General features: G+C 46.9%; 1 protein-coding gene across 1 annotated transcript; it reads left to right on the forward strand.

The window, feature by feature from the left end:
- The first annotated feature begins 93 nt into the window (after positions 1-93).
- LOC144142972 (cell cycle control protein 50A-like) lies at positions 94-27,997 on the forward strand. Its single transcript, XM_077674799.1, has 8 exons — positions 94-130; positions 1,379-1,512; positions 4,364-4,498; positions 9,786-9,978; positions 13,375-13,491; positions 17,036-17,219; positions 22,237-22,452; positions 27,844-27,997. The coding sequence occupies exons 1-8, from the start codon at positions 94-96 to the stop codon at positions 27,995-27,997; spliced, it is 1,170 nt and encodes a 389-aa protein (XP_077530925.1).

The raw sequence follows: 27,997 nt of genomic DNA on the forward strand, positions 1-27,997 counted from the left end.
CACGCGCTCTGGCCGCACGTCAAGAAGAAGAAGCAGACAAGCGCCATTTTTGCGTTACTGCCACCGGCTTGGATACCTTTCTACGAACGAGGCATGGCGGGAGGCTCCGCAAAAGCCCACCGGCCGATCGGTGAGTCAGTCTACCTTGTATCCCGCATATTTTGCAGCGCATTTCTGATAGAGAAGGTCGCGTACATCTTTGGCATTGGTCGTCACGAGAGGAACAGGCGCCCGCAATGATGCTTGACGTTATGTAGTGTCTGTTATCCCGGCAACCGTGAGAATTACCGGCAAAAATTTCTAGCGGCAGTCCCCTCGTATTGACTAAGCACGCTAGGCGGTGATTGTATATGATAAATATTCCCTAAAAAGCTCTGTTCGCAGCTGCCCCCGTAGCGCTGCGGCATAGAACTGGCTTTTGAACGAGAAGGCTGTGCTTCGAGTCCGACATTGAGAGGTTATTTTATTTAATTTTTTTTTTTTGCTTTCGAAATTTTTTGGTCAACGTAATTTTGTTAATGCATTTTTTACTCCGGTTTTTGCTATATCAAGAAATCGAAGCATATGACTTCTAGAATGTGTTGGATTACGTTTAAACAGGTTGTGTTCCGTGTCGTTGGGCTCGGTTAGATTAGGTTTGTTGCAGTTGGGCTGGATTTGGGTAGTTTATGTCGCGTTCGGTTAAGTTATCCTAGGTTCGGTTAGGTGATGCTGTGTTAGGTTACGTTGGTGCGCAATATTATTCAGGAATTGTTAGGCCACCCAGCATTTATGGAAACTGCCATGAGAATTTCCCGGAGGTAATTCCCACGGCTGCTGTGAGATTAGCCGCCAATCTTAAATGCTTGCAGAACGTAGTCACCCAACACACCCAGTACCCCAGCCAAAAATTACTGCTCTATGCCCATCAGATAACTTGTAAACTCGCTCAAAAGATTTTTCTCTCCTTCCCGGACTTTACGATCTTCGACGGCCCGAATTACGTCACTGAGGGCTTGAAGCGGCTCTTAGCCGGTTTTCCTTCAGTTGCAGCAATGAACGCTTTTCCATAGCAACTTTAATAATAAAGCCACAAAAACAAAGCAGGAATGGAAGGCGTGTCTGGTGCAGCGAGCAAATCACGCAGTGCCGCTCCGTGCTGGTGATAACTGCATCTTCCACAGTGTTTCCTGACGCGAAGGAGAGTGAAAACATTTATCTAAAGTGTTGCATGGTCCCTTTAATGAGGGTTCATAGAAGGGGGGGGGGTCTTTCAGCGAATGTTTTAAGTATTGCGTGCTTACGCCTATACCGACGTTAGGCCGTCTGCTCAAGCCACCTGCCCAGCTGAGATTACACACCGTGAGGAAAACGTATCTGCTCTGTCTGTGTTACACAGAGAAGCCTTTCTGGCAGCAGAAGATGCCAGCCTGGACTCCGGTTCTGAGCGCCCGCACTGCGGTCGTGCCTTTCCTCGTGATCGGTTGCATCTTCGTGCCCACCGGGATCACCGTGTTTGTCTCCAACTTACGGGTTCGTTGGATACGCCTCCCAAGTTCATTTATTTCATTTCATTTATTGCATACTTAAAGGCCCGAAGGCATTACGTAAGGGGGGGGGGGGGTAACAAATAATCTGTGAGGGTGTACAAATCAATGTGAACAAGTTATACACATTACAGTTCTAAATACGCATACGGTAGTTTGGTCAAGAATGACAACAAAAGTGAACAAACAAAAAAATGCTTGGACTGGGAAATAGAGTTTCAAGAGCACAAACAACTTGGCAGAAAAATTATACGTTCAGTACGCCGGTAGAACATATTTAGAGCCAGGGGTTATTGGATGGGATCAGTGGGATTCCAGTTTTACGCGGAATGACGTGCGGTCAGGTGTGGCAACAATGGTTTCTGGGAGGTGATTCCAAAGTGTAATTGCATGGTGGAAAAAGGAGTCGCTCATTGCGGATTCGTGCAATGGGGCTAGAATGGTTATTGTCCTCGTTTATTTGTTTGTCCTCGTTAATTTCTGGGCTCTTTAAAACTGGCATCGAAATATGTGCCTGGACCCACGCCTGGATACTACTGTACGACGGGTGATAAGGAATCGTACTAGCCTCCCACTTTGTAGGAAGGTTTTTAAGAATATGTAGAAAAAAACACGAGGATTTAGACGGACAGGTGATAAAACGCTTGTCTATAGCCCAACTTTTGTTATTACATCCTAACTGTGCACCTCGCCTGAGCTGGATTTGAAGTAAACTACCGGGCGTTCTAAAGTCTAAGCCAACCGCTGTTGTCTGCAACGTGTTTTCGGACATAATTAGTTGAATGTGAACATCCTGTTATTGACAAGCGTTTCACCGACTGTACTTCTCGTCAGTTGTGATTGCGAAAGCATGATGTAATTTGAACACCGCTGTGTGCCCCTCTGACTTGCGATTTCTAGTTTTTCTGCGTGGTGTATTCTAAAGCTTAGTGATAAAGTAATCGCTTCTTATTTTCAGAGTTTCTACGTTAGCATGTCGTCTGCTGCGTGCTACGTTCACTTGCCATTTGGAGGTTTAGGATCCGTTCCACCACTACACAGCTTTTACCCACGCCTCTGTCTGTCCCCGCCGTATTAAATACATCGCAGCCAACGTGCATGTCTGCTGGGAGGGGGTCCGTATGTTTGCGTACGGATGGGCAGCATCAGCATCTGTAATGGAATGCCTTGCATAACGATGTTCTGTAAGGTATATGGTGCTGAGCGCATTCGAACTAATTGATTAATTTTTACCTTCTTGGATAAGCCGTTACGCGTTCCATCTGTTACGGCGTCAATTCTCCATGCCAACTTCACCATCGGGCTGCCGGCAAATGTGTAAAGCTGTTCACTCCCTCGTTTTCGGCCTCATGCCTGACAAGATTCTATTTTTCTGCACTGCATCCTTTAAGGAAAAAAATAGTGCACAGAATAGATGGAAAGAACAGAAGTACAACGAACGGGCGCACTCGCGCGGTTTGCAAAACGCGCGAGGGCACACCGCAGTTTCAGGACACGCACATTCTGGCACGCGCTAAAGACAGGATAATTCGCGCGATCATTGAAGCATAGACATATACACAGAACAGGAAGGGTGCGTTAGCAGTCCGTCAATCCTGCTTACTAGTGAGGAACGAAAATTCATTCAGAAAGAACCACCTGGACAAGATAACATATTGCAAGCAGACAGTCCCACTTTTTTGTGCCAGTGTTCTGCTGTTTCTTGGTCATCAGAGCAGATCTGTTTCTGCAGCTTCATGTTTTGGTTTTAGGTTTTATCGGCTTTACTGCGCAAGACGAGTGTCGCTCTTGTGTGTATATTTAGGTTCCCCCCGTTTCTGTCGTCTTTTTAAATAAATAGTTGCAAGTTTGTGCCTCGTCCTAGTCCTATTAGCGTCCTATTCGTGTGTATACGTAGCGCAATTCAGTATGAAGCGTCACCAACTAGCCCCATTCTACGTCCTTGTAAACGGACCTGGTCCTCTAGGCTTGAGGAGATCACAGTAGCCGACCAATTCTTCGGACCTCCAGGGGAAGGAAAAATAGTCGGAATAAAAGAGCTGTCCTGAAAATCCTCGAACCGCAAAAGCGAAGTTTATTTCATTTAGACAGGACTGAAGCAGTCGCGAATAGTTCATTGTCTTCAAGTCCTCCTTCGTGTAAGAACGTCTGCTTGCATCTCGGCAAGCGTCACATTTCCTTCGTAAACATCACAACCTTTGTGAGGGTACGCACATCGCACAGGCGATGGGGTGTACCCCGTGAGCCAAAGTCACCACAATGGCTACCAATTAAGCGAAAGAACAACTTGCACGACACGGGCTACACAGGACAAACCTTATGGTGATATTGCCGATAGTGAGCGTCACCTGGTGCCTTGAAAAAAGGGGGGTTAGAAAACTGGCCACGTAAGACCCGTTATCGGCTTTTGAGATTGCTTCTGCCGCAGACTGGGACAAACGTATGGCCTCTTAGATCAAAGTTTGTTACCCCAGAGGGAATCAAGACAATCCCCCTCCAATCCGAAGTTAGTCAGGCGGCTTAGGATTCAAAATGGCGTCGTCCTGGAGTAAAACCGTCTCTCTGTCCCAAGAATGTTGCCTGAAAAATCGAACTTTGGCTTTATTTTCTCTGAAATATCCGTTGCTTATATACATTACTCCCGTCTGGTGGTTCCTCGGGAACGCCCGAGATATCTAGCAAGTCCGAATTTTTGGAGTCCGAAAAAACGGTCGGGTACTGTACATGTTTCGTGGTTCGAATCTCGCATTAGGGTAGCCAAGTTGGTATACACCAGCTAAATGCAGCGGCATGCGAACATCAGCAGCGAAGCTCACTGCTGCGCTCGCTGGGCACAGTTGCAGGAGTACCAGTTCGACTACACGCTGTGCAAGAAGCACAACACCAACCAGACCTGCGCCTCGGTTATCGCCAAGGACCCGCGGCTCGCCTGCGTCTGCTACGAGATCATCCACCTGCCCGCAGATTTCCAAGTGAGTATCCAAAAGCATCTCTTCTTCACCGCCCTTGAAAAAGATTGGACGCAAAAAAGAGTTGCTTTTGACGAGCTGCAAAAGATTCTTATTTAGTTTGTTTACCCCTTTCAGCCATGATTTTTTATTTCAAGCAAAACAATGTATTCTGCGTGTTTTTCTAAATTTTAGGGTCTCATAAGCGTCCCCGTACTCACCTCCGGGGCAGACACTTGGACGCTCACTAAGAGGGTTCAACTGAAATTGAGGATGAATCAGCGAGCAATGGAATGGAAGATGATAGGTGTAACATTAAGTGACAAGAAGAGAGCAGAGTGGATCAGGGAAGAAACGCGTGTTAACGACATATTAGTAGAACTTATGAAGAAGAAATGAGTGTGGGCAGGGCATATATTGCCTAGACAAGATAGCCGTTGGTCATTAAGGGAAACAGAGTGGATCTGTAGAGAAGGCAAGCGTGGAAGGGAGTGGCAGAAAGTTAGATGGGCAGATGAGATCAAGAAGTTTGCGGGATTATATAAAATGGTCGCAGTTAGCACAGGACCGGGACGACAGGATATATATGGGAGAGGCCTTTGCCCTGCAGTGGGCGTAGATAGGCTGCTGGTGGTAATGGTGGTGATGATGATTACCGTCTGCCCCGTGGTTACCGTGTAGACCGGGACCCGTCTGGGCAGTTGCGCATTTGTTTCGGTAAAGGCGATTAATTCGGTGGCCGGCCTTCGCCGCGCCCGCGCATTCGTTACGGTGGGCTGCAACCTCCTCGCCATGCCTGCGCGCGCAGGCGCAGTGCAGTCCCGGTACGCACGGTACACACGGAACGTACGAAACAAACGGAATGCTAAAGCTCTCTGATAAGAGATGCTGCAGAGGAGAACCTCTGAGCTTCTTCAGCGCGAAAACGCGTTGCTTGGCGTCGTCCTTTAAAGGCGATGAATTTGCTGTCAGGAACACAACGCGACATCTTCTATTACTCGCTACTGGTAAAAAAAGGTGTCGGGCTTTTCTGTTACTTAAAATTAGCTATCAAACATAGTGTCTATTGACACCACCAGGGGCGGGAGGATTACGAATACTTCTAACTGCAATGAAAGGAATTGTAGCAGTGGTATTTACAATGTGTACGCTATATGTGTACACATTTGGATTAGTTAATATCTACACGTAATTTCAAGCTGAACATTGAACATACCATGTAGTTTTCAGCGAAGAGGAACAAGATGATTTGAAACACTAGATCTGAATTGCCATAAATATAGAAGGCCACAATCATACACAAAAAAAACCAAAACAAAAGAACGAAAATACAAGATTGATAAGCTTTAACTGAAGCAACGTCCAATTTTTGATTATTTTTAAATACAGCGATGTCAACCACGTCATATAAAATGGTTTAGGTATAAGCTAAAACATCGAAACCCCTTCGTGGAGAGGAAGCGAATCGTAGGGATTCCTCAAAAGAATGAGAAAAATACGGCTTAAATTCCTAAAAGTGTCGGTAGGAACTCTTGCGACGTCTAATAAACTTCTTTTGAACACCAACGATCTCCAGAAAAGAATGAATACTCCCATTTACCTCCTAAATATATTCTTCATAGTAAAGACCTTATGAGGAACTCTAAACGCTAGGAACTTTATTGAACTACTTTACTGAACATATCTGAAGTAGTGGTTTTCACCGGATGTATTGCGTACTGCCACGCCATATATATTCGTAGCGAACCACTTCCCTGGGTAGGTTCGATAAAGTAGATCAATAAACTTCCTAACGCACTCCTGAAATTGCTTTTGTATTCAAAGCGTACATTCACTAGTATCGCAATGCTTTCTGTCTAACGGTGCTGACTCGAACACCAATAACTAAGCCCTGACTGTGTAAATTGCAAAGGATACGCTTTTTGCTGTACCTTTTTAAGCGTTTTGGGCTCCGCAGGAACAACATGGCGTGGCAAAAAGCTTTTCTGCAATAACAACAGACATCAAATCGAAGTACATATAACCAAGACCCTTCCCAACGCTTACCACTAGTTGCACAGCTGTTACACATCAATAGGGTTTAGAGGAAAGGAACCCTCAGCATATCTCAAGCAAAACATAAGTACACATCGATGGTACAAGTGTTTGTTACTGAAAGTACACGTTGGGTTGGTTTTTGCGAAAACAAATTCTAAACAATGACTTCAAAAAAGGTAAGGTACCAGCGCAACAGAATACAGAAAGACTTTTTCCAACGGTGCTGACTGGAACACTAATAACTACGCCCTGACTGTGTAAATTGCAAAGGGTACGGCCAACTCCGCTTTTCTCAACGTTCTAACTTAAGCAAAAAAAGCGCCAAGTTCCTATGTCCGCCACATGAGCAACGCTCATAACGTGGTTCAGGACACGTTTACCACACCGCTGCTTGGAATCATGCGTCACATCGTTTGGGTAACTACATTTGTTTCCCGTTGGACAGTACACTATTTACCTATGCATCCGCATCGGCACCGGTAAGGAATACCTGACCAACGTTGAATATCCTAGAAATGAACTGACTTCGGTCAAAGTATGCGCATATGACACCCTTCAAAAAGCGCAACACTGAAAACATGAGAGAAACAGAACCACAGGACGAGCGCTTTCGATATCATTAGCCCTTCATTTATCAATAGACTGGCTATAACTCACGGCAAGTGCCTTTTTGATTATTATGAACTTCGCATCTCCTGAGGCAATCTCAGAGGGAGATATGTTTATTCCGTAAACCCTCATTGAAAAAGAGTATTCGAGAAAAAAACTGGCTTCGATATAAGCGATACTTCTTTAAAACTGAGGGTGCTTTTTCTCTCTGCTTATTGCAAAGATGACCATGAACCACCTCCAATAAGCGCGATTTTTATTATTTATTTATTTATTTATTTATTTATTTATTTATTTATTTATTTATTTATTTATTTATTTATTTATTTATTTATTTATTTATTTATTTATTTATTTATTTATTTATTTATTCATTCATTCATTTATTCATTCATTCATTCATTTATTTATTTATTTATTTATTTATTTATTTATTTATTTATTTATTTCACTTACCCTCAAGTGCCAAGGCATTATATAGGGGAGTGGGCAGGACAATACATAGTTGGTTAAAATATCATGGCAAAGCAATACATTTTCGGCTGTGAAATACTAAACAGAGCAAACGGTGAAAATTTTAACACCGTACTCTACGCAGATATACACGAGAATGTTATTTGAGAATGAACGAGAATTTGTTATGTAACGCATGAAGCTTGTAGGCGTGAGTAGTTTTGTTTCTAGCTGTAATTAACCGCTTCGCTGTTCATTGCTACTGCTGTTGCTTGTCTGAACGGGGGCTGCGGCCTAGTCAAGCCGTAATGACGGCTTTTTCTGCAGCTCCTCTGTGTCTCTTTGCATGTTTTTGGGGCAGAAATAAATGTTATTATTATTATAATTAATGTGCCAAAATACACAATAATTATGTAGACATGGACTAACAAACAGCGAATAACACATGTAAACAAAAGGGGTAACCGCGTTACACATAAACGACGCAGGATTGTAGCATTGCATAATTGCAGACATGATCAGGTGAGAAAGAATGATTAGAAATGGATACAATCTCTGACGGAAGGTGATTGCATTGTGTAGAAGTATAAATGAATGATAAAATGCATTCGTCCGACAAAATGTATATTCAACTTCGTTACGATTGTCCACTCGTAAAAGAAGATAAGTGGAAAATAATGTTAGTTGAACTGTCAAAGAAGGGGGATAATATACTTTAAAAAAAAGGCACAGACGGAACAGTTTCCTGCGTACGCACTACAGGGTAAGGCACAAAGATTTCTGAAATTATGTGTCGATGCGAGCTAGTTGGTATGCCATCAATGAATTAGGTTTAAGCGCCAAGCACAACTTCAGTAAAAAAAAATGTGGTTGATCCCGTTTTCATAGGAATCGGTAAACACGAAAGTGACATGTGCCTTCAGAAGATCAGTTGAATGTTTAATCTGGATCGATATGAACTTGCACATCGCTATTTATATTCAGTCGGTATGACATCGTCAGACGTATCAACATTAGACACTGGATTGCACGCGCCGGAGCACAGCGTAAACCCGAATGATACCACAAGCGCTCGCAAACCATGCTAAAGAAACCGAACGGGCTTCCAGCGAATCGTTTGATGAACTCACGGTCCGCTGCAGCGGAAGAGCATGATCTGCGGGGCTCTCTCTCGGGTGTGCTTGGCGAATGACAACCTGCTGGCGCGTCGCTTTCGCAAATTTGTGACCACTGCATTCTGCGATCAAAGCTGCCGATCAAAGCTGTCAAGCGGCCGTGGTACGGCAGATCGTTGCGTTGCGACGACCTGAGCTGGCGCCATCTGTCGGCACTCATTAGCATCGGGATGCACTACTCGTGGTCTCTGCGATCGGCTGCCGGCGGCGGCGCGCCGCCCGCAGCAGATCGCGGAGGCCACGCACTACTTCACGTCATCTCTCCTAGACGGTAGCACCATCGAAATAGAGGATGTTATAGGAAAGAATACGGCGCGTTCGTACCGCTGCCTGCGCTTCAGCTCGTACCGGAGTCGATAAAGCGCCTGGCACCTCCCGTTGCGGAGACGGAGCACGAGGCACAAATTTTGGCGCAGCCGTGTTCTTCTGGCGATGTCATTTCCGTGACGGATATGACGTCAGTCACACCTTGGTGGATCCCGGCATAAAATACTTTCGTTTTAAAAAAGAATTTTGACAGGACAGAGGCGCTTCTGTCCTGTCAATTTCTCCCATTTTTTTTACTGAAGTTGTGGTTGGCGTTTAAACATATTTCTTGATGGCAAAGATTTTATTTTTGTAGCACAGGCGGCACGGTTATAATTGATAAGCATAAAGCGGGCACATCCTTATTTTGCACGAGCTGGAGGTTCTGTCCCAGAGTGGCATAGCAAAGGTCCTAAATAGCAGCTGAAAACAGCAAACCCGAGTATGCAGCAGCATATACTCGATTTTGGGGCGGACAAGCGGTTTATATGGCAGCAGTTTTATTGACGATGGTGCTTTGCTAAAATTACGACGCAAAAATCGGAGCATCATATTGGCTTATTTTTAATTTTGTGCTGTTGCCAAAAGAATGTTGGTGTTGTAATTACACCTGGGTATTGTAACTGTTAACAGCTTCCGTACCAGAACCATTTGATGTAATACACTGGAGATTTTTTCCGGTGAAGTCAGTTCGTTATGCCACGGCATTTCCTCCTCGCTTTCCTTCCCAGCACACGGTCCACGTGTATTACGGGCTGACCAACTACTACCAGAACTTCAGACTGTACGTGTCGTCGCGCGATGACCAGCAGCTGCTGGGCCATCCTCAAGTAGCGCGCTACATGTGCAAACCGCTGGACGTGGACCCCAGGAACAACTTCACCATCTTCCCCTGCGGTCTTGTCGCCAACAGCCTCTTCAACGGTGCGATAATTCGCTGCTTCTTTATCGTTGGGGTTTAGTTTCTTCTTACTTTAGTTACTTCAAGTGAGATAGTAGAGAATGTGGGTTGTAAATGGATGCTCGTTTTAATCCCCGTGCACGAAGTAAAGAATGGACACTAAACTTCGAACGAAGAAGCAGTAAGTAACGCAGTCAGTGACTAAGCCTAAAAAAATTACGCCCACCTCCCCTCGCGGGAACCCTGTTGTGATGCGACGCTGAAGGGGGTTCCATTGTGCGTTTCCGTTGGGTCGATTACTCGAATTGCGTGAGCAATCGTCGGGTAATGCGAGAGAGAGAGAGAGAGAGAGAGAGAGAGAGAGAGAGAGAGAGAGAGAGAGCGTAGCGCGGACGACCGTCGACTGAGCTGAGAGACCGGCCGGAGCACGGCACTCCGCTTATATGCGCAGCGCGCCCGAAGGAGAGGAGACTGCGGAGAGAGAGGGCGCTGCACATGCGCACAGCACGCTTGCGCCGCGCACAGCGCCGCCCACCGGCGGAGTGAGAGAGCGCGCCGCACTGCGCGCGCCACAGATGTTGGGGGAGAGGGCGCGCTATCACGGCGAGAGGAGAGGGGGCGAGCGGAGGAGAGACGCAGCTGTGCGGACGCGGACAACGAAGACACGACGGACGCAGGACAGGGCCGCCGGCAACAGATGCTCCGCTCAGCGTCGCATCTAAAAAATTCACGCAACTCCACGAAGTGAATCGTGACGAGTGGGCAAAGCACTGGGGGTCGTTCTTACCGTAAGTCACCCGTGGCATTGCCCACTCTCGCACGTAAATGAGTGACAACGCGAGTGTACTGCATATAAAATTCCAATCCGATCCGATACAATTCAATTTAATTGAATCCTATCCAAACCGTTTCAATCCAACCCAAATCCAATCCAATCCAAATCCGATTCAATCCAATCCAATCCAATCCAATGGTCCTCGCGCATGCGCAACGCTGTGTACACGGACGCCAAGGCACGGACAAAGTGAGACTCTAAGGTGCTTCGCAGCTAAAGTTCCAGGTCGATAAAAGATTCATCCTTAGCGTGGATGCATCGTACTCCGCTATTAAAGCCTTCTCTACACGGAAACTTTCACTTGACAGTCGAAGGCTCACTTACAAATGCGCTCTGTGTATTTAAAATGCGGCACTCGAAAGGCAATCGGTTCGAAGACCCTCGCAAGGCCTTTAAAACAGCCAGTGCGCCCGAAGCAGTGCGGCCGACGCAGATATACGGCAGCGCCCCCTTAGTAAAGTTGAAAAGCTGCGCAATTTAAGACGGCCACAAAAGGGGAGGAACCACAGGACAGGCGCAGAATTGCAACTAACATTTATTACACCAAAGTGACATAGAAGTCCAGCCGGAACCACCACCTCTGCGCATGTGCAAAACAAACAAATGACACTTCGCATAACAATAATAAAAACCAACAAAACAAGCACCCTAACTCCGGTCATCAATAAACTTTATCTCACTGTTGTGCAATCAGATCGACGTTTCACTGACGCACTCATGACCAAGCTTTTTATGTAATATGCCTCGCGTATCTCTTTCGCCCGGCTATCACGGCACCGACACAAGACCTTGACCTCCGTCAAGAGTGGCTTACACGACTTACACGTGCCTTCCGAGCAGTGGGTGGGAAGAGTCCCGCTTGCGCTGTTCCGTATCGATAATTCATGCCCTCGTAATCTCACATTAACGTATCTTCCGGTTTGGCCCACGTAAACCTTGCCACACGTCAGCGGTATTTGATAAACTACCCCAGTGCTGCAATCAACGTATCAATGGGTGTGCTTATTTCCGCACCCTTTTAGTCCAGCCCGACTTTAGCCGATGGCCTAACCTGACCGGTGCTGAAGCTGAAGGCTGCTGAAGGGGAGCGCTGCTGAAGACAGCGCCCCCCTTGCAGGGAGCGAGAGCTACGGAGTATTGCACCAAAGCGCTGACGTCATCCAACCAGCTGTCTGCTCCGGCGAGCAATGAAAATATTCCGATCCTGCTCACACACCACCTATTTGGTCAGCGCAGTACGATCCTGAGTATATTTCTGGCTGCCGCAAAGTAATTCTTTAGGACCTTTCTCTGTCGCTAACTTTTCTTTCACGGTCAACGCCGATGACGATGCCGGCTTTTCTGCAAAACGGGACCCTTAGCGCCGCGCATAAATATCCAGAAAAAAGCTGGGGCTATTCATATTGAACTATCGGACAAATCAATCTATTTGTACTCGGTTATACTCAGTGTTGTAGCATCAATTGCTTGAAACTTCACTTCCGCACCGTAAACGCTAATTTTTCACGCTAAGTTAATAGGAGATCCGTGCTCTGACTGGGCGAAAACCTGCTTCTTCCTTTTTTTATATCCTTTTAAAATCCCACACTTTGATACGAAGCACGGTCGACAAACTGGGAAGTTTCTTCATTGGCTACAGCGACAACAAAAAGGCTGCAATTTCTTTTTCGGCGACACATCCCTATCCTACTAGCAGGGTGGTTCTAAAATGGGGTTCCATGGTCCTCCAGGGGTCCGCGAGAACATTTCAGGCAACCGCAAGGCCATTTCCGTGTCTCTCCTCCACCCCTCTCTCTCCTTTTCCTTCCCAAACTTCTCCGGGAACAAAAAAAAGCAGGTTTCCCTATTTCATACGTAGGTTTAACCTCCCCACGCAGCACGCAATTTAAATTCGGCTTTCTGCACACCAGAGCTGGGCAAAAAATGAGACGCACAGAAACCAAGAATGCAATAGATGTTTGGTTTGACAATACGGAAGGAATCAGGATAAAAGCTAGACAGACGAGACAGGCACCAATGGGTGTTGTTGGTGACTTTACTAGACGTGCAAATTGTTTTACGTTGTGACAACGAACAGACGAGACAGGCACCAATAGGCGTTGTTTGTGACTTTACTATACGGGCAAATTGTTTTGCGTTGTGACAACGATAAACATATCTGATCAGGAATTTATCTATCACATAGAGAAGCACAATGGTGTCCTCCAACACGTCCGTAATTTGGAGCACCGGCACTAGCGGAGACATTCTTTAAGAGCAACTCCTACCTTCGCTTTGATGCATGGCCACGTCCGAATAAAACTCGCATAGAAGTCGGCAGCACAAAGAAAAAGGTATCACAATCCCGCTCATATTTATGAGTGCCCCTCTTGATTGTCATAATCCTACTGGTGACACCTGCCACATGAAATTCTCCCGATTAGCATTGCACCATGCCATCCTGCCTGAATTTGAATGGAATCTTTCAAACAGCGGTGTCTTGTGCACCTCCTCCACACAAATTTCCTATCACGGTATTCTATCTTCTCGACGACTTCTTTAAACCAGTCACTGAACCGACTTTGAACTTGCCCTTCTTCTGCAGACACTTTCCGGCTCAAGTACAAGAATGGCCCTGGCGGCCGTCCCTTGGACGTGCCACTGTCATTCGACAACATCTCATGGCCCTCGGATCTTACCCGCAAGTTCCATAACCCGGAAAGTAAGAGGCCGTGTAGGGAATCTTTGCTTCATCAGGGGAATCATTGCTTCTTCTGTCCTTACTCCGGCTGCTTCTGCAGCTGGTACTGCCGTCATTTTCTGGCAGTCCGCCCGCTGGGTTTTATCTGACACCGTATAACGCTTGCCTTCGTGTGGTGCTATGCTATGAGGTTTTAGGGGGGGGGGGGGGGCAAATAGAGGTGAAAAGGGCCCGAAACTGTCTGGCTTGGGGTGCCGACACCTTATCCGGCCCTTGCCTCCGTGAACCGCTCCCTCAGGGCCTTCTGAGCGACTGGGGCGCCCGGGGGTTACCTCAGATAACGCTGCCCTCGAACATTGGAACTGACTTCCGGCGTGGAAGCTCTATTCATGCCTGTATCCCTTTCGCTGCGTACCCGCCGCGGAGGCTCAGTGGCTAAGGCGTTGCGCTGCTGAGCACGAGGTCGCGGGTTCGATTCCCGGCCGCGGCGGCCGCTTTTCTGATGGAGGCGAAAAGCAAAAACGCCCGTGTGTACGAGATTTCGGCGCACGTTAAAGATCCCCAGGTGGTCAAAATTAATCCGGAGCCCTCCACTACGGCGCGCCTCATCGCCTGCGTTGCGTCGGCGCGTTAAACCCTACAATCAATCAAATCAACCTTTCGCTGCGCTGCCTGTTGTTGACGTCTGAACAGCCTGCTGGCCAGCAGGAGCGTCTTCTTCCTGAAAACCGCAAATGTAAACGAGACCGTCGAGGTATGAGAGGTTACGGCCCTTCGCTGTGACGTTCCTGATGACGAGTAAATAAACGTCCACCGTAGACACACAGAGGAGATAACGGAAACAAGGACGCGGAAGGCAAGAAGGGCAGGACGCAGTGCCGAGTCCTGTCTTTCTCTCTTGGCGAGCTCTTGTTCCTGTGTGCTGTCCTTGCTATTTTTAAGATGTGTTGCTTACAAGTCGCGCAAGTCATACTCGCTAAATCTGAGTGCAAAGCACAAAGCTCCCAGTAGGCAACAAATAAACGCCAAGCTGGAAAACCTGAAACAAGCAAAATACCAACCACAATTATGACAAGTGTCGATTCAGTTTAATAAAAAGAGATGACCGCCATCCATTTTGACGAGCCGTGACGAATTGACCAGCCAAATTGACGAATTGACGAATTGACGAGCCGTGAAGTCACGTGTCTTTATAGCGGGTAACAGTCAATGCCAGGTGCCTGGGTCAAGGTTTAGGCTTTTGCATTTGCCATTATTTGTACCGCACCGCCTTAGCTCCATACAATGCAGCAGCACTGGAAGCGATTTCCGCAGTCCTTTAAAAGAGGACTCCGACAAAAACCGCAAGAAAAGGTTAAGTAAGATATGTTAAACGTGAATGGATGGCGTTGATTAACTTGCAGTTCAAGACACTGCTGGAATTTTCGTGAGCTTCCTTTGAGTCACAAGCCCACCATAGCACACATGAAGCTGACGTGAATGTGAAATATTATGATTCATTCGAAATATTTCCTCTACACAGGTGGGAATATTGTCATTATATTTGTATTTCTAGCGCCTTTTCTAAACGCGAAACGCTGTTTCCTAAATCAAAAACGGGGTTTTAAGTTTAGTGGCCCCATTTCGTAACTATGGAGAGTTGTAAAGAAATATGGCGCGGGAGTAGTTGGAGAGTTTAGTGCTTGTAAGAAATAATCGATAATATGTAACCCTGTTGGCTCACGCTCACGCCCTTTGGGGGAGTTTAGGTAGGTTATATAAATGCGACACCAGATGCTTGTCTACAACAGCTTACAGTGCAGACGTATCATGAGAGGCATCTATAGACCTTTTTCAACTTCTTCGTCCTGGGAGCTGCCAATTTATCAGTGGGCTGTGCTAGCGGTCCTATAATTGGCGCAGCCGACAGGAATATGTAACTGCGCATGCGCAACACAGCCCAGGACATGTCCTGATTTTATGAAAGATTAACGCATGAAAATGTTTATAGCGAAGGATGTTCCCTCGTGTCCTTAGGAGTGTGTGAAAACCACTAGCGTAGGCAGGAGGCAGAAGAGACCGAGAAGGCTGCAGTTCCCGCTCCCTCGACATTTTCGGCGACGGGGCTGGTTTTCTGAGAAGACAGCCATGTGACTTGGAATTTCCCCAAATAATTACTATCGATACATTTCACAAACAAGCTAAAAATCACGTTTAGGGGCATTCAATAACTTGCGCACAATGACTATCACCTATTTCGCTATACCACTGCAGAAATAGAGCGGAAAACTACGGACGTTAAAGTGGCCCGGTGCGTCACAAAGTTTCTGTTATTTTAGTTCTTTAATGAAGTTGTTGTTAATTTCAAGTTTTCGATTTCTGGCTGATAATAAAAAAATGCATTCAATCTGCAGAAAACGCAACGAATGTTTTTCATAGACAATTTTCAGTAAAAGAAAAACCCGACACCGTTTTTTACCAGTAGCGAGTAATGGAAGATGTGGCGTCGTGTGCCTGACAGCAAATTCTTCGCCTTTAAAGAACGACGCCAAGGAGCGCATTTTCACGCTGAAGAAGCTCAGAGGTTCTCCTATGGAGCACCTGTTATGAGAGAGTTTTAGCATTCCGTTTGTTCCGTACGTTCCGTATGTACCGTGCGTACCGGGACTCTACTGCGCCTGCGCGCGCAGGCACGGTGAGGAGGTTGCACTTCACTGTAACGAATGCGGGGGCATGGCGAAGGCCGGCCACCGAACTAATCCCCTTACCGAAATGAATGCGCAACTGCCCAAATGGGTCCCGGTCTACACGGTAACCACGGAACAGACGGTATTCATCATCATCACCATTACCACCAGCCGCCTATCTACGCCCACTGCAGGGCAAAGGCCGCTCCCATAGATATCCAGTTATCCCGGTCCCTTGCTAACTGGGACCAATTTATATAACCCCGCAAACTTCTTGATCTCATCTGCCCATCTAACTTTCTGCCACTCCCTTCCACGCTTGCCTTCTCTAGGGATCCACTCTGTTACCCTTAAAGACCAACGGTTATCTTGCCACCGCATTACATTCCCTGCCCACACAGATGTCTTCTTCTTAATTTCTACTGATATGTCCTTCACACGCGTTTGTTCCCTGACCCACATCGCTCTCTTCTTGTCCCTTAATGTTACACCTATCTACTTCCGTTCCATTGCTCGCTGAGTCGTCCTCAATTTACGTTGAATTCTCTTAGTGAGCCTCCATGTTTCTGCCCCATAGGTGAGTACCGGTAAGATGCAGCTGTCATAAACTTTATTCTTCAGTTACAGTGGTAGGCTGCCATTCATTATCTGAGAATGCCTGCCGAATGCACTCCACCCCATTCTTATCCTTCTAAGATGAATACCTTCCTTGAATACGTCAATTAACCACCCCACGGCCCTCAGTCTCCTGTACCTGTGAAGCAACTGACTACGGAGGCGGTCAGACCTGTGACGCAGCAGAGGGTGCTAAGAATCTTTGGAGCCGAACAGGCGGCCATTGGAATTGCAATAAGATGTAGCATGCGGAGTGCTAAACTCTCTATTAACTGTCGCCGCAGAATGGGACCCGGCCGGCACGGTGAAGCCGCCGAACTGGGAGATGCCCGTCCACCAGCTGAGACACGGCCTCCAGAACGAGGCGTTCATCGTGTGGATGCGCACGGCCGCGCTACCCTCGCTACGCAAGCTGTACGGACGTGTCGAACGGACGGGGTTTTTCGCCGAGAAGGTGCCGCAGGGAGAGTACATCCTCGAAATTCACTACCGTATCCTTTTAGACCATACAATGTGCGAAGGGGCTCCAAGTTATAGGGCTCCTGCACTACAATGACTGCTTAGTCCTCATAATGATTCCACCAGTTTTATCACAAACTTCAAAAAATTGGCCCCGTATCTGCTCCTTTCGTTGCAAATGTCGACGCAAGATGATAGTCGAGTGGCGCCCATGACAAGTGTATGCCTTCTCTTTCCCGCTCACCTCTCGTTCTGTGCCTCTCCCGTCCGGTTACTTCAAAGATAACACGTCAGAGGTTTGCTTAAGTCAATTTAAATTTACCGCATTCCACTGCTCGAAGTCTGTGCCACGATGTCAGCGCTGCCGTGCGGCGGAGGCGGGCGTGAATCGAGGCACCCAACTACAGCGTTTATACAACAAGAGGACTGTGAATTGGGCGAGTTGGGTAACGTTCATCGTTGAAAATCAGCGCGGAAAAAACACAGCACAAAAAAGGAACGAGACGTAAACAGGACAGCGCTGCACTCACAACTGATTTATTTTGAAGAAAACATTAGTTATATACATAGATCAGTCTTCCATGTGGCGGTAAGTTATTACAAGGAATCCTTGTCCTTGTCGTTTTGTTGGCGCTACACGAAGTCATGGATTACCCCTACCAACTAGCCCAAACCCAAACTCTAATAAGTTTATAGAACCACGTTGCCCTACTCCACGAGCGTTCCAATCGGAACATGGATCGTCTAGTGGAACTTTTCGTTTCTGTTGCCGTTGGATTTTTTTTAATTCCGGCAGGTAGCGCGGGCAACAGCAGGCAGCGGTTTTCTCCAGCTGATTTACTATTCTATTTGCTATCGCAAAAGAACAAGCACTCGTAATTTTTTTTAATAAAGGAACACTGCAAATGTTATTCATGTATTGATTTTCTGCCTTATATTTGCGTAGTGTGTTGTTCTTGTTCAACAATGTTGACAAGTGGGAACATTAAAACCGGACTTAGATGTTCAGATTTGACGGGGAGTATATAAGGCTATTGCGCAGTATGTGTTCTGTTTGACCGGCTGGCTGAATCGAAGGACACACAGGCAGACATACATACAGACAGACAGACCAAAATTTTCCCGTTCAAGTAGCTTGAGAAAGACTATCGTCTTTATAAATACTCCATGTATAAAGATAGCGTATAAATTAGTGTCGTCACCCCCAGCCAATATCCGGCGATTTCTCAGTGGCGTGATAAAATTCACGCATCTCCCCGAAGTGAACCATGACGAGTGGGTGAAGCACTGGAGATCGTTGTTACCGTAAATCACCCGTGGCATTGCCCACTCGCGCATGTACATGAGTGACAACGCCTGTGTACAGTATATACAATTCCAATCCAATCCAATTCGATACAATTCAATTTAATCCGATCCAATCCAATCAGATGCTCCTCGCGCATTCGGAGCACTGTGTGCACGGACGCCACGCCCCGGACAGAACGAGGACCTAAGTTGCTTCGCCCCTAAAATCTTGTTGGAGAGACTAACGGTCACCGAACTGCGCAACCACTAAGATTGTAGTAGGGCGTCTAGTTTCGTTTGATTGTATTACTTGAATGTGAATGGCATTCAGCACAGATATCGATTTTGTTGGTGCTGGCCAACATTACATCACTCCGGCCGATAACTCGTCACTGTACGGTTCAAGTCTGGCCTTACTGGTCCAACATGACTCAAGCTACAGCACAGAAAAAAACACACACAAGGACAACAAAGGGGGAAACGGAGCGCTGACTACCAACTGAATGTTTAATCACACGGAAAACGTTTCTATACACTGAAGGCCGGGTTGAAAATGTTGCCGCAACTCTCTTAATGGGCCAACCGAACTGCGTGACAGGCTGTTTTTTACGTCCATAGATCACGATATGGCTTTTCGGTCGGTAGTCTGAACATAGCCTAAGATATGGCCATAAGCACTATGTACAAGTAGCTAAATAAGATACATTGATTGATTGATCGATGGATGATTGATTGATTGATTCATTCATTCATTCATTCATTCATGCCTCTGTAAAAAAATTTAATTTAATTAATTATTAACTAATTAATCAGATAATTTTTATTAATTAATTGATTGATTTATTGATTGATTGATTGATTGATTGATTGATTGATTGATTGATTGATTGATTGATTGATTGATTGATTGATTGATTGATTGATTGATTGATTGATTGATTGATTGATCGATCAATTGATTGATTGATCGATTGATCGATTGATCGATTGATCGATTGATCGATTGATCGATTGATTGATTGATTGATTGATTGATTGATTGATTGATTGATTGATTGATTGATTGATTGATTGATTGATTGATTGATTGATTGATTGTATTTTTTACGAGCCTACGCAACGCAGGCGATGAGCGATGAGGCGCGCCGTAGTGGAGGGCTCCGGATTGATTTCGACCAACCTGGGGATCTTTAAAGTGCGCGGAAATGTCGTACACATGGGCGTTTTTGCTTTTCGCCTACGTAAGAAAAGCGGCCGTCGCGGCCTAGAATCGAACCCGCGTCCTCGTGCTCAGCAGCACAACGCCTTAGTCATTGAGCCACTGCGGCGGGTAAATAAGATAAATGTTACATATGAACGGATAAGGCGTACTGTGGTTTTATCTCTTCTGTATCTCTCATATGCTGTTTTGGTTGCCATATCCGGCATGTATATAAACGTTTTTTGTGTTATTAAACATTCCGTTCGAAATCAGCACTGAGTTTTTCTCTTTCTTGTCCTTGCGTGTGTTCTTCCAGCACTGCAGCTGAAGTCACTTCACTGTAGTACGGAATTCATGAGTTTCAATATCTCTGCCTTATTTCGTTTCAACAAACTACTTCCGTGAATTGAATAAAAATGCGCGAGTTACCAAAAACTAGGTAATTCTTCCTAATTGAACAAAAGTTGTACTTTGTGTTCACATCCCGATGGCAGACCGTCCTCGCCAAGCATGCACACGAATGTTCGTGACCGGTTTCGCACTTACGTAGGGTCGCCATTCATATGCCTCTTTCAGTAAGCAAGAAAAACATTTTGCGTCTGCTATTCCCACGCAATGAATGTGCACTATCCTCTACCTCACTCCCTACGGGCGGCATTCACTTAATTCGCGGTTTCTGTTCCTTTTTTAGGCGCTTGACATGCACAGGCGCTCTTACAACACAAGCTTTTGTCGATCGACATGTAACAGATATATGTTAGATAGTTATTTATAGCCTCAGCAAAAGCACGAAGCTGTACAAGTCAGATTTGGCCTGCCCAATACTGCTTTTCAGCACAAGTATACACGACGAGTAGTCCAAAGCAGTACCGCTTACTTTGAAAACTACCACTGGGCTGCCAGGTTCACTCTTTTGAACGGATTCTTTTCTGTTGGTGGAACGCCTTTTGTGGCTTCAGACTTCGATATCCCGAAATAACCGCTCGATACCCGCCAATGCGGGAGACTGTGGAGAACGTTCGCGTTGCCTTCGTCTTTACGCAGTCCTTTCGAGACGCACGCAAGCGAGTTCGTAGAGGTATGTCACGTTTTTCTCAGTTACGTAATTAGGACGTGAAACACTAAATTACGCAATTTAAACGGCAGTTTTCGGAGGATTCCGAAAATTTTCTCTCGAACTCTGGCGCGTATCTGCGGTCTAATTTAAGCCAAGTTTCAAGTCAATGAAGGTTTACACGTTCGCTCGCCAAGAGAATCGTTCAGCAAAAGAAACTCAAACCATACCTGGCAGGAGGTCTGTGTGGCCACTGGTTATTTCATGTAGTACAAATCCTTCTCTAGGCCGATAAACTCACCCTAGCTAGGACAGCAGTTATTACATTTAGTGATGTTTGTCGAAAGGGGAAATACCCCGGGGGTGTGTAAACGACACTAATGCCTGCGAAATCTTCTCGCTCTATTTTGGTTGTCAAGTGCGATCCTGGAGGGCTAAAATTACGGGAAGTGTCTGTGTGACCATAAGTTGATTGCAATCTACACCGCACGCCTTTTTTTCAGTTTAGCAGTACTGTGAACTGGGCTAATTATAATACTGGCTCGTTAATAATAATCGCACCACGGAACGACGAAGACAAATTAAAGGGCAATTAAAATTGGTGGTTAGCTTGCTCTGTAGCCTGAGTAGTATGTGTTTTGCCTTAGCTTTTTAGGAGCGAAGCCCCTTAGGGGCTCGGGTTCTTGGCGTCTCATGTCGTCGTCATAACCGTCGTCTCATGTAGTCACGGCACTAAAACACATACACTCGTTTACGCCTCGCGCTGGAACGGTTCGTGCTTCGAAGACACAAGACTTACAGCAAAGTTGTATAGCTCTACCCCCTAACGGTTTCATCTCCGTTGGCAGAAACGCCAAGGCAAGAGTACACTTATACACTGCATGGTTCGCCCCTCCCCATGATGGCCCGGGATGTTTTTGTTTCGCACACTGGCGAAACCATTAGGTATGTTTTAAAAAGATTTTTTTTAGAATTCATAAAGGGACTCTGCAACACTTCCGATAAAGGCTTTCATTTTTTTCCTTCGTAGACGGAAGCACTGCGAAAGGTATGCTTACCGCCAGCATAGAACGGCACTGTGTGATTGGCTTGTCACAGCAGCGACGCCTTCCGTTTCTGCTTTGGTTTTGCAGTTTTAAAGTATCTATCGAATGCGTTCATTCGAATACAACTGAAGGAAAGCCGGTCTATAGCCGTTTGCCACTGTAATGACGCTGGTCAGGCAGTCTAGGAACGCCAAGACCGGAAAATAGAGAAAAATCTTTTGAGCAAGTTCCCAAGTTATCTCATGGGCATAGACCAGCAATTTTTGGCTAAGGTACTTTGGCGCACTGAATGTGTTGGTTGACAACGTTCTGCAACCATTTAAAATTTTGAAGAAAGTTTGGGAAAGTGGTTCACGTTCTCATTCGTTCTGGTTTTACTTAAAGTTGATCACTGCACTGAATACCTACGCTACATTTCGAAAACCTACTTGCCTTAAGTTCCTTAGCGTGCGGCCCATACGTGCACCCTGGCCGCCGGCTCCGTCCAGGCTACCCAGTGGTAGTCTTCGAAGGCACCAAGCGGCTGATCCTGTCCAACGCCTCGTGGATGGGTTCCCGCAACCCGTTCGTCGCAATCTCCTACTTCGCCGTCGGCTGCCTCTGCGTGGTACTGGGAGTGGCCTTCAAGGCGATCGATCGCAAGTTCAGCAGCATGTGAGCACTCGCTTAGAATTACAGTAGTGTCACGGAGCCAAAGACGGCGCAGTTGTCTTCAAGGAAAACAAGTTTATTGGAGCGAACTTGTGCTCCCCTAACAACTCAATGAATACACAGGCGGCGAAGGATCAGTCAACAAAGTGACTTGCGCTGCGAACGTTGGGGAGTCGTATACCGCGGCGTCTGCTCTGCAGGCTTTTATCTTTCAGCGCGAGTGCTTCGCGAACCATCGATTTACATCCAGAACACTGTAGATAAAAGAAGATTGTTAGGGGCCAGTGACGTTAGGGCGAAACGCTCTCCTTATCAGAATGAGATAACCCGTGCGGCATAACAATAGAGAGTTTTAGCTGACCGTTTTCAACGATCTGCTCCAGTATCGGTGGCCCGCACAGCGCCAACGGAGCCAATGCCGTTCACGGCCGAGCGCGCTACGCATGCGCAATGGCGCTACCGCTTGATATCGGAGTGGAGGGAAGCGTGAAAAACGGTCAGCTAAAACTCGCTAATAAAGAATGGAACACGCGCTTCGCTCGGGACCCAGGTAACACAGCCGGGCGCCCCCGGGCAGTAAAAACAAAACACAAACCATCGCCTCCTGTATTTTAAGTGCGAATGCACTTTATAAGCGACCCCAAACCTTCCACCGCCGGCGGCGGCGGCGGCGTCCGCAGTCCTCCTCTCCCTAGCAACGGCATGGAGCGGAGAGGAGCGTCGGTAGCAACGGCGCGGTGACGTCACTTCACCACGTGACCGCGCTCGCTCCGCCTCCTCGCCGTGGCTGCGCGGGTGCGCGCCGCTCCCCGCACCGCTCCTCGCGCCGTGGCGTCATGGTATGACGTCACAGCGCGCCTCCTCTCCCCAGCAGCTGCCGCGCGCCTCTCTCTCCACCGTGACGTCACACTCTCTCCTCTCCCCCTCGCTCGGCTGCAGCTGCCGTGCGCTGCTGTACCTCTCCCCTTGCGCTCGCCTCCTCTCTCAGCCACCTGGCTCGGCGCGCTCGGCGCGGCGTACCCCCCTATATATGCAGCGATAAACTGCCAGACCTCCGTGGGTCGGCTCGCGCGCGCTCACGGGCGAATGCCAACGGATTTTAACTTTACTCCCCCTCATAGCATCACCCCGTGCATTCGCACTTAACCATGTTCACCCTCGGGGAAATGCTTGGGAGTTTTTTTATACAGGGGGCGATGCACAAACAAACCCAATGCATGGTTCGCGGCAGTATAAAACTTCTTTATTACGAATTAGTTTTAGGCCAATTGTCGCCTTATTCGAAGTGTGGTATGGTCCCTCAAAAATACACTGAGAGTAAATAGTACTCGCTTATAACGAAGTATCGCTTAGAACAAAGCCCATTTTCCTTTTTTCAACTGCGAAGTTTCTGAGAAAGCTGTATAACTTTCCTTTGTAGCCGCACGGCTGCATTGAGGTGGATGGCAGACTTTCCTTCCCATAATCTTACTGCGCATTGAGGAGTTTCCTTAAATTTTGTCTTAGTATCGGGAGAAAACGGCCTGGTTGGGACATGAACGCGAGAAGCAGAGCGAACTACCGGGACGCAGACTAGGAGTTTCTGGGTCTCTACTGTAGGTCCAGTTAGTTCGCGCTGTGGCTCATGCTTTACTGCGAGGCAGTATACCTCTAACCAGACAAGGAAATTTTGTAGCGTGAGCTACACTGGCCGAGGTTGAGCGGTTTTGCGTGACTCCTGGAAAGCCGTGCTGCGCATGCGCGGGGAGCAGTGACGTCTCACGGCGCACAGAATGTCGCTCGCTGCCCGGCGTTTCTCACACACCCCACGCGCCCAGCGCCTTCGCCGACCTCCGTTCCGCACGTGGAGACCCGGTCCACTTGGGATCATGCGAGTGGTGGCCGGGTGTGGAACCGATGGCTCGTGCGTCTCAGCAACACCGGCGTGCGCCTGTGGAACTAGCTTAGCTCTGGGGCGATTGGTGACGCTCCGCCGGAGACGCTTGATAAATATACATGTGTCACATGATGCGTACACCGTGTGTGTGTCATTGAAGCAGCAGTAAGCATGATAATCAAACTAATCCTAGACAACCAGGAAAGATACGAATAACCAGCTGAACCTTAGTTCACGCGACGTATACCTTGGAATAGCTGAACTAAGCCACTGCTAATATTTTTTGTGTGAGCGTCAACGGAAAAGTCCCAGGCTATATACTACTGGCTACACAAGCATACATTCCAGGCTACTACTGGCTACTGGCTACACCCTGGGTACACAAATAAACTGCTTTCACCGCCAGGGATTGGGCCCGCGTAGAGAAGAGGAGCCAGAGCCCGTCGTCCTGCCGACTAAGCTACGCCCAGACGTGTAGGAGGAGACCAATGGTTGTTTGAAATCCGTTCTTGGGAAAAGGAGGGCGACGCATAAACAAGAGTGAGGGGGAAGCAGTCAGAGAGATGACGCCAGAGACGCGGTGTCGCCCTCCTCCCCACCCTTCCAAAGACGCTATAAGTGGCCGCCAGAAACGGCACGTTCCAAACTGCGCAGTATAGGTTGATTGATTGTAGGGTTTAACGCACTGACGCAACGCAGGCGACGAGGCACGCCGTAGTTGAGGGCTCCGGATTGATTTCGACAAACAGGGGATTTTTACGTGCGCCAAAATCTCGTACACACAGGCGTTTTTGCTTTTCGCCTACATCACAAAAGCTGCCGCCGCGGCCGGGAATCGAACCCGCGTCCTCGCGCTCAGCAGCACAACGCCTTGGCCACTGAACCATTGAACCATGTGTCTGCGCAGTATAGGTGCCGGCACGTGTGACATGTAACCAAGCAAAAAAAAACAGAGCTCCCGCTCGCGCTGTTGAGGCAGGGGGCTCACGAGCACTGGGAGGGCGGGAAATTTGAATTCATTTCAAACCTCCGTGAAATTCATCGAGAGTAGTGAGACAGGGAGGCGAAGAGCGTGATGGGTGGTACGTGGCAGTGAGCGGATGCCACGTGTGTGTATTCAAGTAACGCCGCTTGGGTAATTGTTGTGGGTGGCGTTTACAGCTTCGCAGTCCAACCACCTTTTAGATCCTGTCGATTAGCGGGGGTTTCGGTAGTTCCATGTGTACCATTGAGTGAAACCAAATGTATAGACTTTGGTCACCGAGTTTACGTTTTTCGGGGGGCTGTTTTACTAATCTATTACTTTACCGTGAAAGCCACTTACATGAAAATATTTTCGCTTGTATACACAGCGTCCTTATAATGAACATATAGAGACACAATAATCCTAATCAAATCAAATCAAATCAAAGTTTATGTCAACATTGGTACAACTTCGACAATGTTGATGGTCACTCTGGCAAGAAGCTGTAGAGACAGCTTGACGGGGCTAGAGCGCCGGTGCAGCTGCGACACTTTGGTCATAAAGAATACATTGCACAGCTTATATTCTTCAAAAAATATTGTACAGAAGCACTGTTGCAATACACTGAACAATATGTCACCATTATTAATCAATAACGTGTACATGCAACTTTACAGGGCGTCAAAAACATACCACACAAAATGCCATCCCTTAAGAAGACCATGAAAAACATTGATACAAACATCACTGTAATTTGTTGTTGAAAATTATAGAATGCAATTCTTTACGACTGATAACGGCACATTCAGCAATATGTGGACATAATCGATTGAGCATCACAGGTATGTTGTGGCTAAGCGATTGTAAAAAGTAGTCAGTGGGACGCCGGGGAACAATATTTTTGCCTTGTTCACGAGTTCGACCTGTTTCGGCTCGTAATATTAGACCAGACATTTCCACTAAAAAATTATGGTCGGCAGTGCTGGAAAAGTAAAGCCGTTACAAGAGACGGTACGTATAAAGATTCGGAATGTTGATTATGTTGTGATGCTGAAATAACTCTTTGTTGAATGAAGATACCGAACGCCACTGATGCATCGTATGGCTTCTTTTTCCAAGCAGAAAGAGTGTATTGATCTTCTTTTTAGTAGTCGTGCCCCATACCAAAGTGCAATAATTCAAGTGAAATCTGAAAAGGGCGTTATAAATGAGGAGTCTAACACTCATTGGAAAAATGTCACGAGAACGATACAGTGCACCCACAGCAGAGTATAAATTTTTGGCTAACAATTCAATGTGCGATTTCCATGTCTTGCGCTGTGAGAATACGACTCCCAAGATTTTGTGCTCTTTTACAACGTCGAGGCGTGATGAAACCGGGCATAATTCATTACTAATTGGTATACGTTTGTTCTTTCGTGCGAATATTTTGATCTTTGATTTCTTAACGTTTATTTTCAAACTGTTTTGGTTAGACCAGTGGAGCAATTTGGACAGAACAGAATTTGCGCGCGAGGAAAGGTTCATAATAGTATCACTAGTAATAGACAGACTGGTCACTTGTCAATGTCCATTTGTCAATGTTCACTGCAGTATGAAGATATCTCCCATATACTTCCAGCAGCTCTAATCCTATTTTTTAGACAACCGAAAACAAACTATACACGGTCATCACCGAGTAATACTAGCTGGCACGCAGAGCTGGCAGGAAAGCAATGAACAGTGCACCACTATTTTGCATTCTTTTAAACGAGTTTAGTAGTTTTTCTCTAGCTGCAGTCTTGTGTTATTTATTTTTGTTATCGTTTCTCCCATCCAGAAGTTAGCAAGGGTTACATTCACCAAGTTTTTCTGCACTTTTCTTTCCGCAGGGCTATCAGCGTGTGCTTTTCAGTGAAGGGAATCAGTCAGGGGGCTCAGGGGGGCGTGCACTGTAGGGTACGCGGCCGCCTCGCGTCGCACTCGATGGTTTGCTAGCCCTAGTTTATTGCGCTGTTTTGCATTAGTTCAATAACAAACTGGATTCATTTCACGTGTGAACAAAGAGTTAGTCTGGCACGAGCAGATTTGTGTGTTTTACAAGCAGGCCAATGCGGGATCATCAGGTTCGACACTCGATAATATGTTGCACATGACATGTCCGAAATTGGACCACTTTGGGGCCGGTCGGAAATCAAGGTTCCATGAAGACAAAATACAACTTTGGTCAGTTTAAAACAACTATACCTTGGAACCCCAACCTTGATGACGTCACATGGAGGGAAGACCTGTGAACGAACACCTCAGAATTGTCGGACAAGTGCACAAAAGCGCGCTGCGCTTCGCTTCTCTTCGCGCGACAAACACGACGCCGTTTAGCAACAGTTTTACAGCTTTGGACAACCTAGAAAACCAACATTTTACCATGTGCACCGAAGAGTTTTGGGCTAGTTGTCCCTAAATACGTCCCACACTTTGGAGGAAATACAACCAGAACGCGGCATACTAGCCTGTAAACGTCTGTCTTGTTCGTGTCGAGGGCGAAATCAAATATTTTTTTTCTTTTTCTCCACAGCACCTTCCCGCTTCCGGCCGTCTCGGACTTTTGCGAGCAGCGCCGCGCATCGGGGCCTCGCAAGTCATCGCTCTTAGCCCCGCCTCAAAAGCGCAGCAGCATTGGGACAGCGTCGCCCACGGCCAAGGCCGGCCACCAAAAGCTCAGGCCGTGA

The sequence above is a fragment of the Haemaphysalis longicornis genome, unplaced genomic scaffold (assembly GCF_048455015.1).
Source record: "Haemaphysalis longicornis isolate Haplotype H1 unplaced genomic scaffold, Haemaphysalis longicornis Haplotype H1 scaffold_6, whole genome shotgun sequence".
Lineage (NCBI taxonomy): Eukaryota > Metazoa > Arthropoda > Arachnida > Ixodida > Ixodidae > Haemaphysalis > Haemaphysalis longicornis.

Bases quoted from the DNA above. Each gene is read 5' to 3' on its own strand.
- LOC144142972 (XM_077674799.1), top strand. From the start codon at position 94: ATGGCGGGAGGCTCCGCAAAAGCCCACCGGCCGATCG. The intron at 1,513-4,363 runs GTTCGTTGGATA...CGCTGGGCACAG, and splicing joins TGTTTGTCTCCAACTTACGG to TTGCAGGAGTACCAGTTCGA. The intron at 9,979-13,374 runs GTGCGATAATTC...CTTCTTCTGCAG, and splicing joins CGCCAACAGCCTCTTCAACG to ACACTTTCCGGCTCAAGTAC.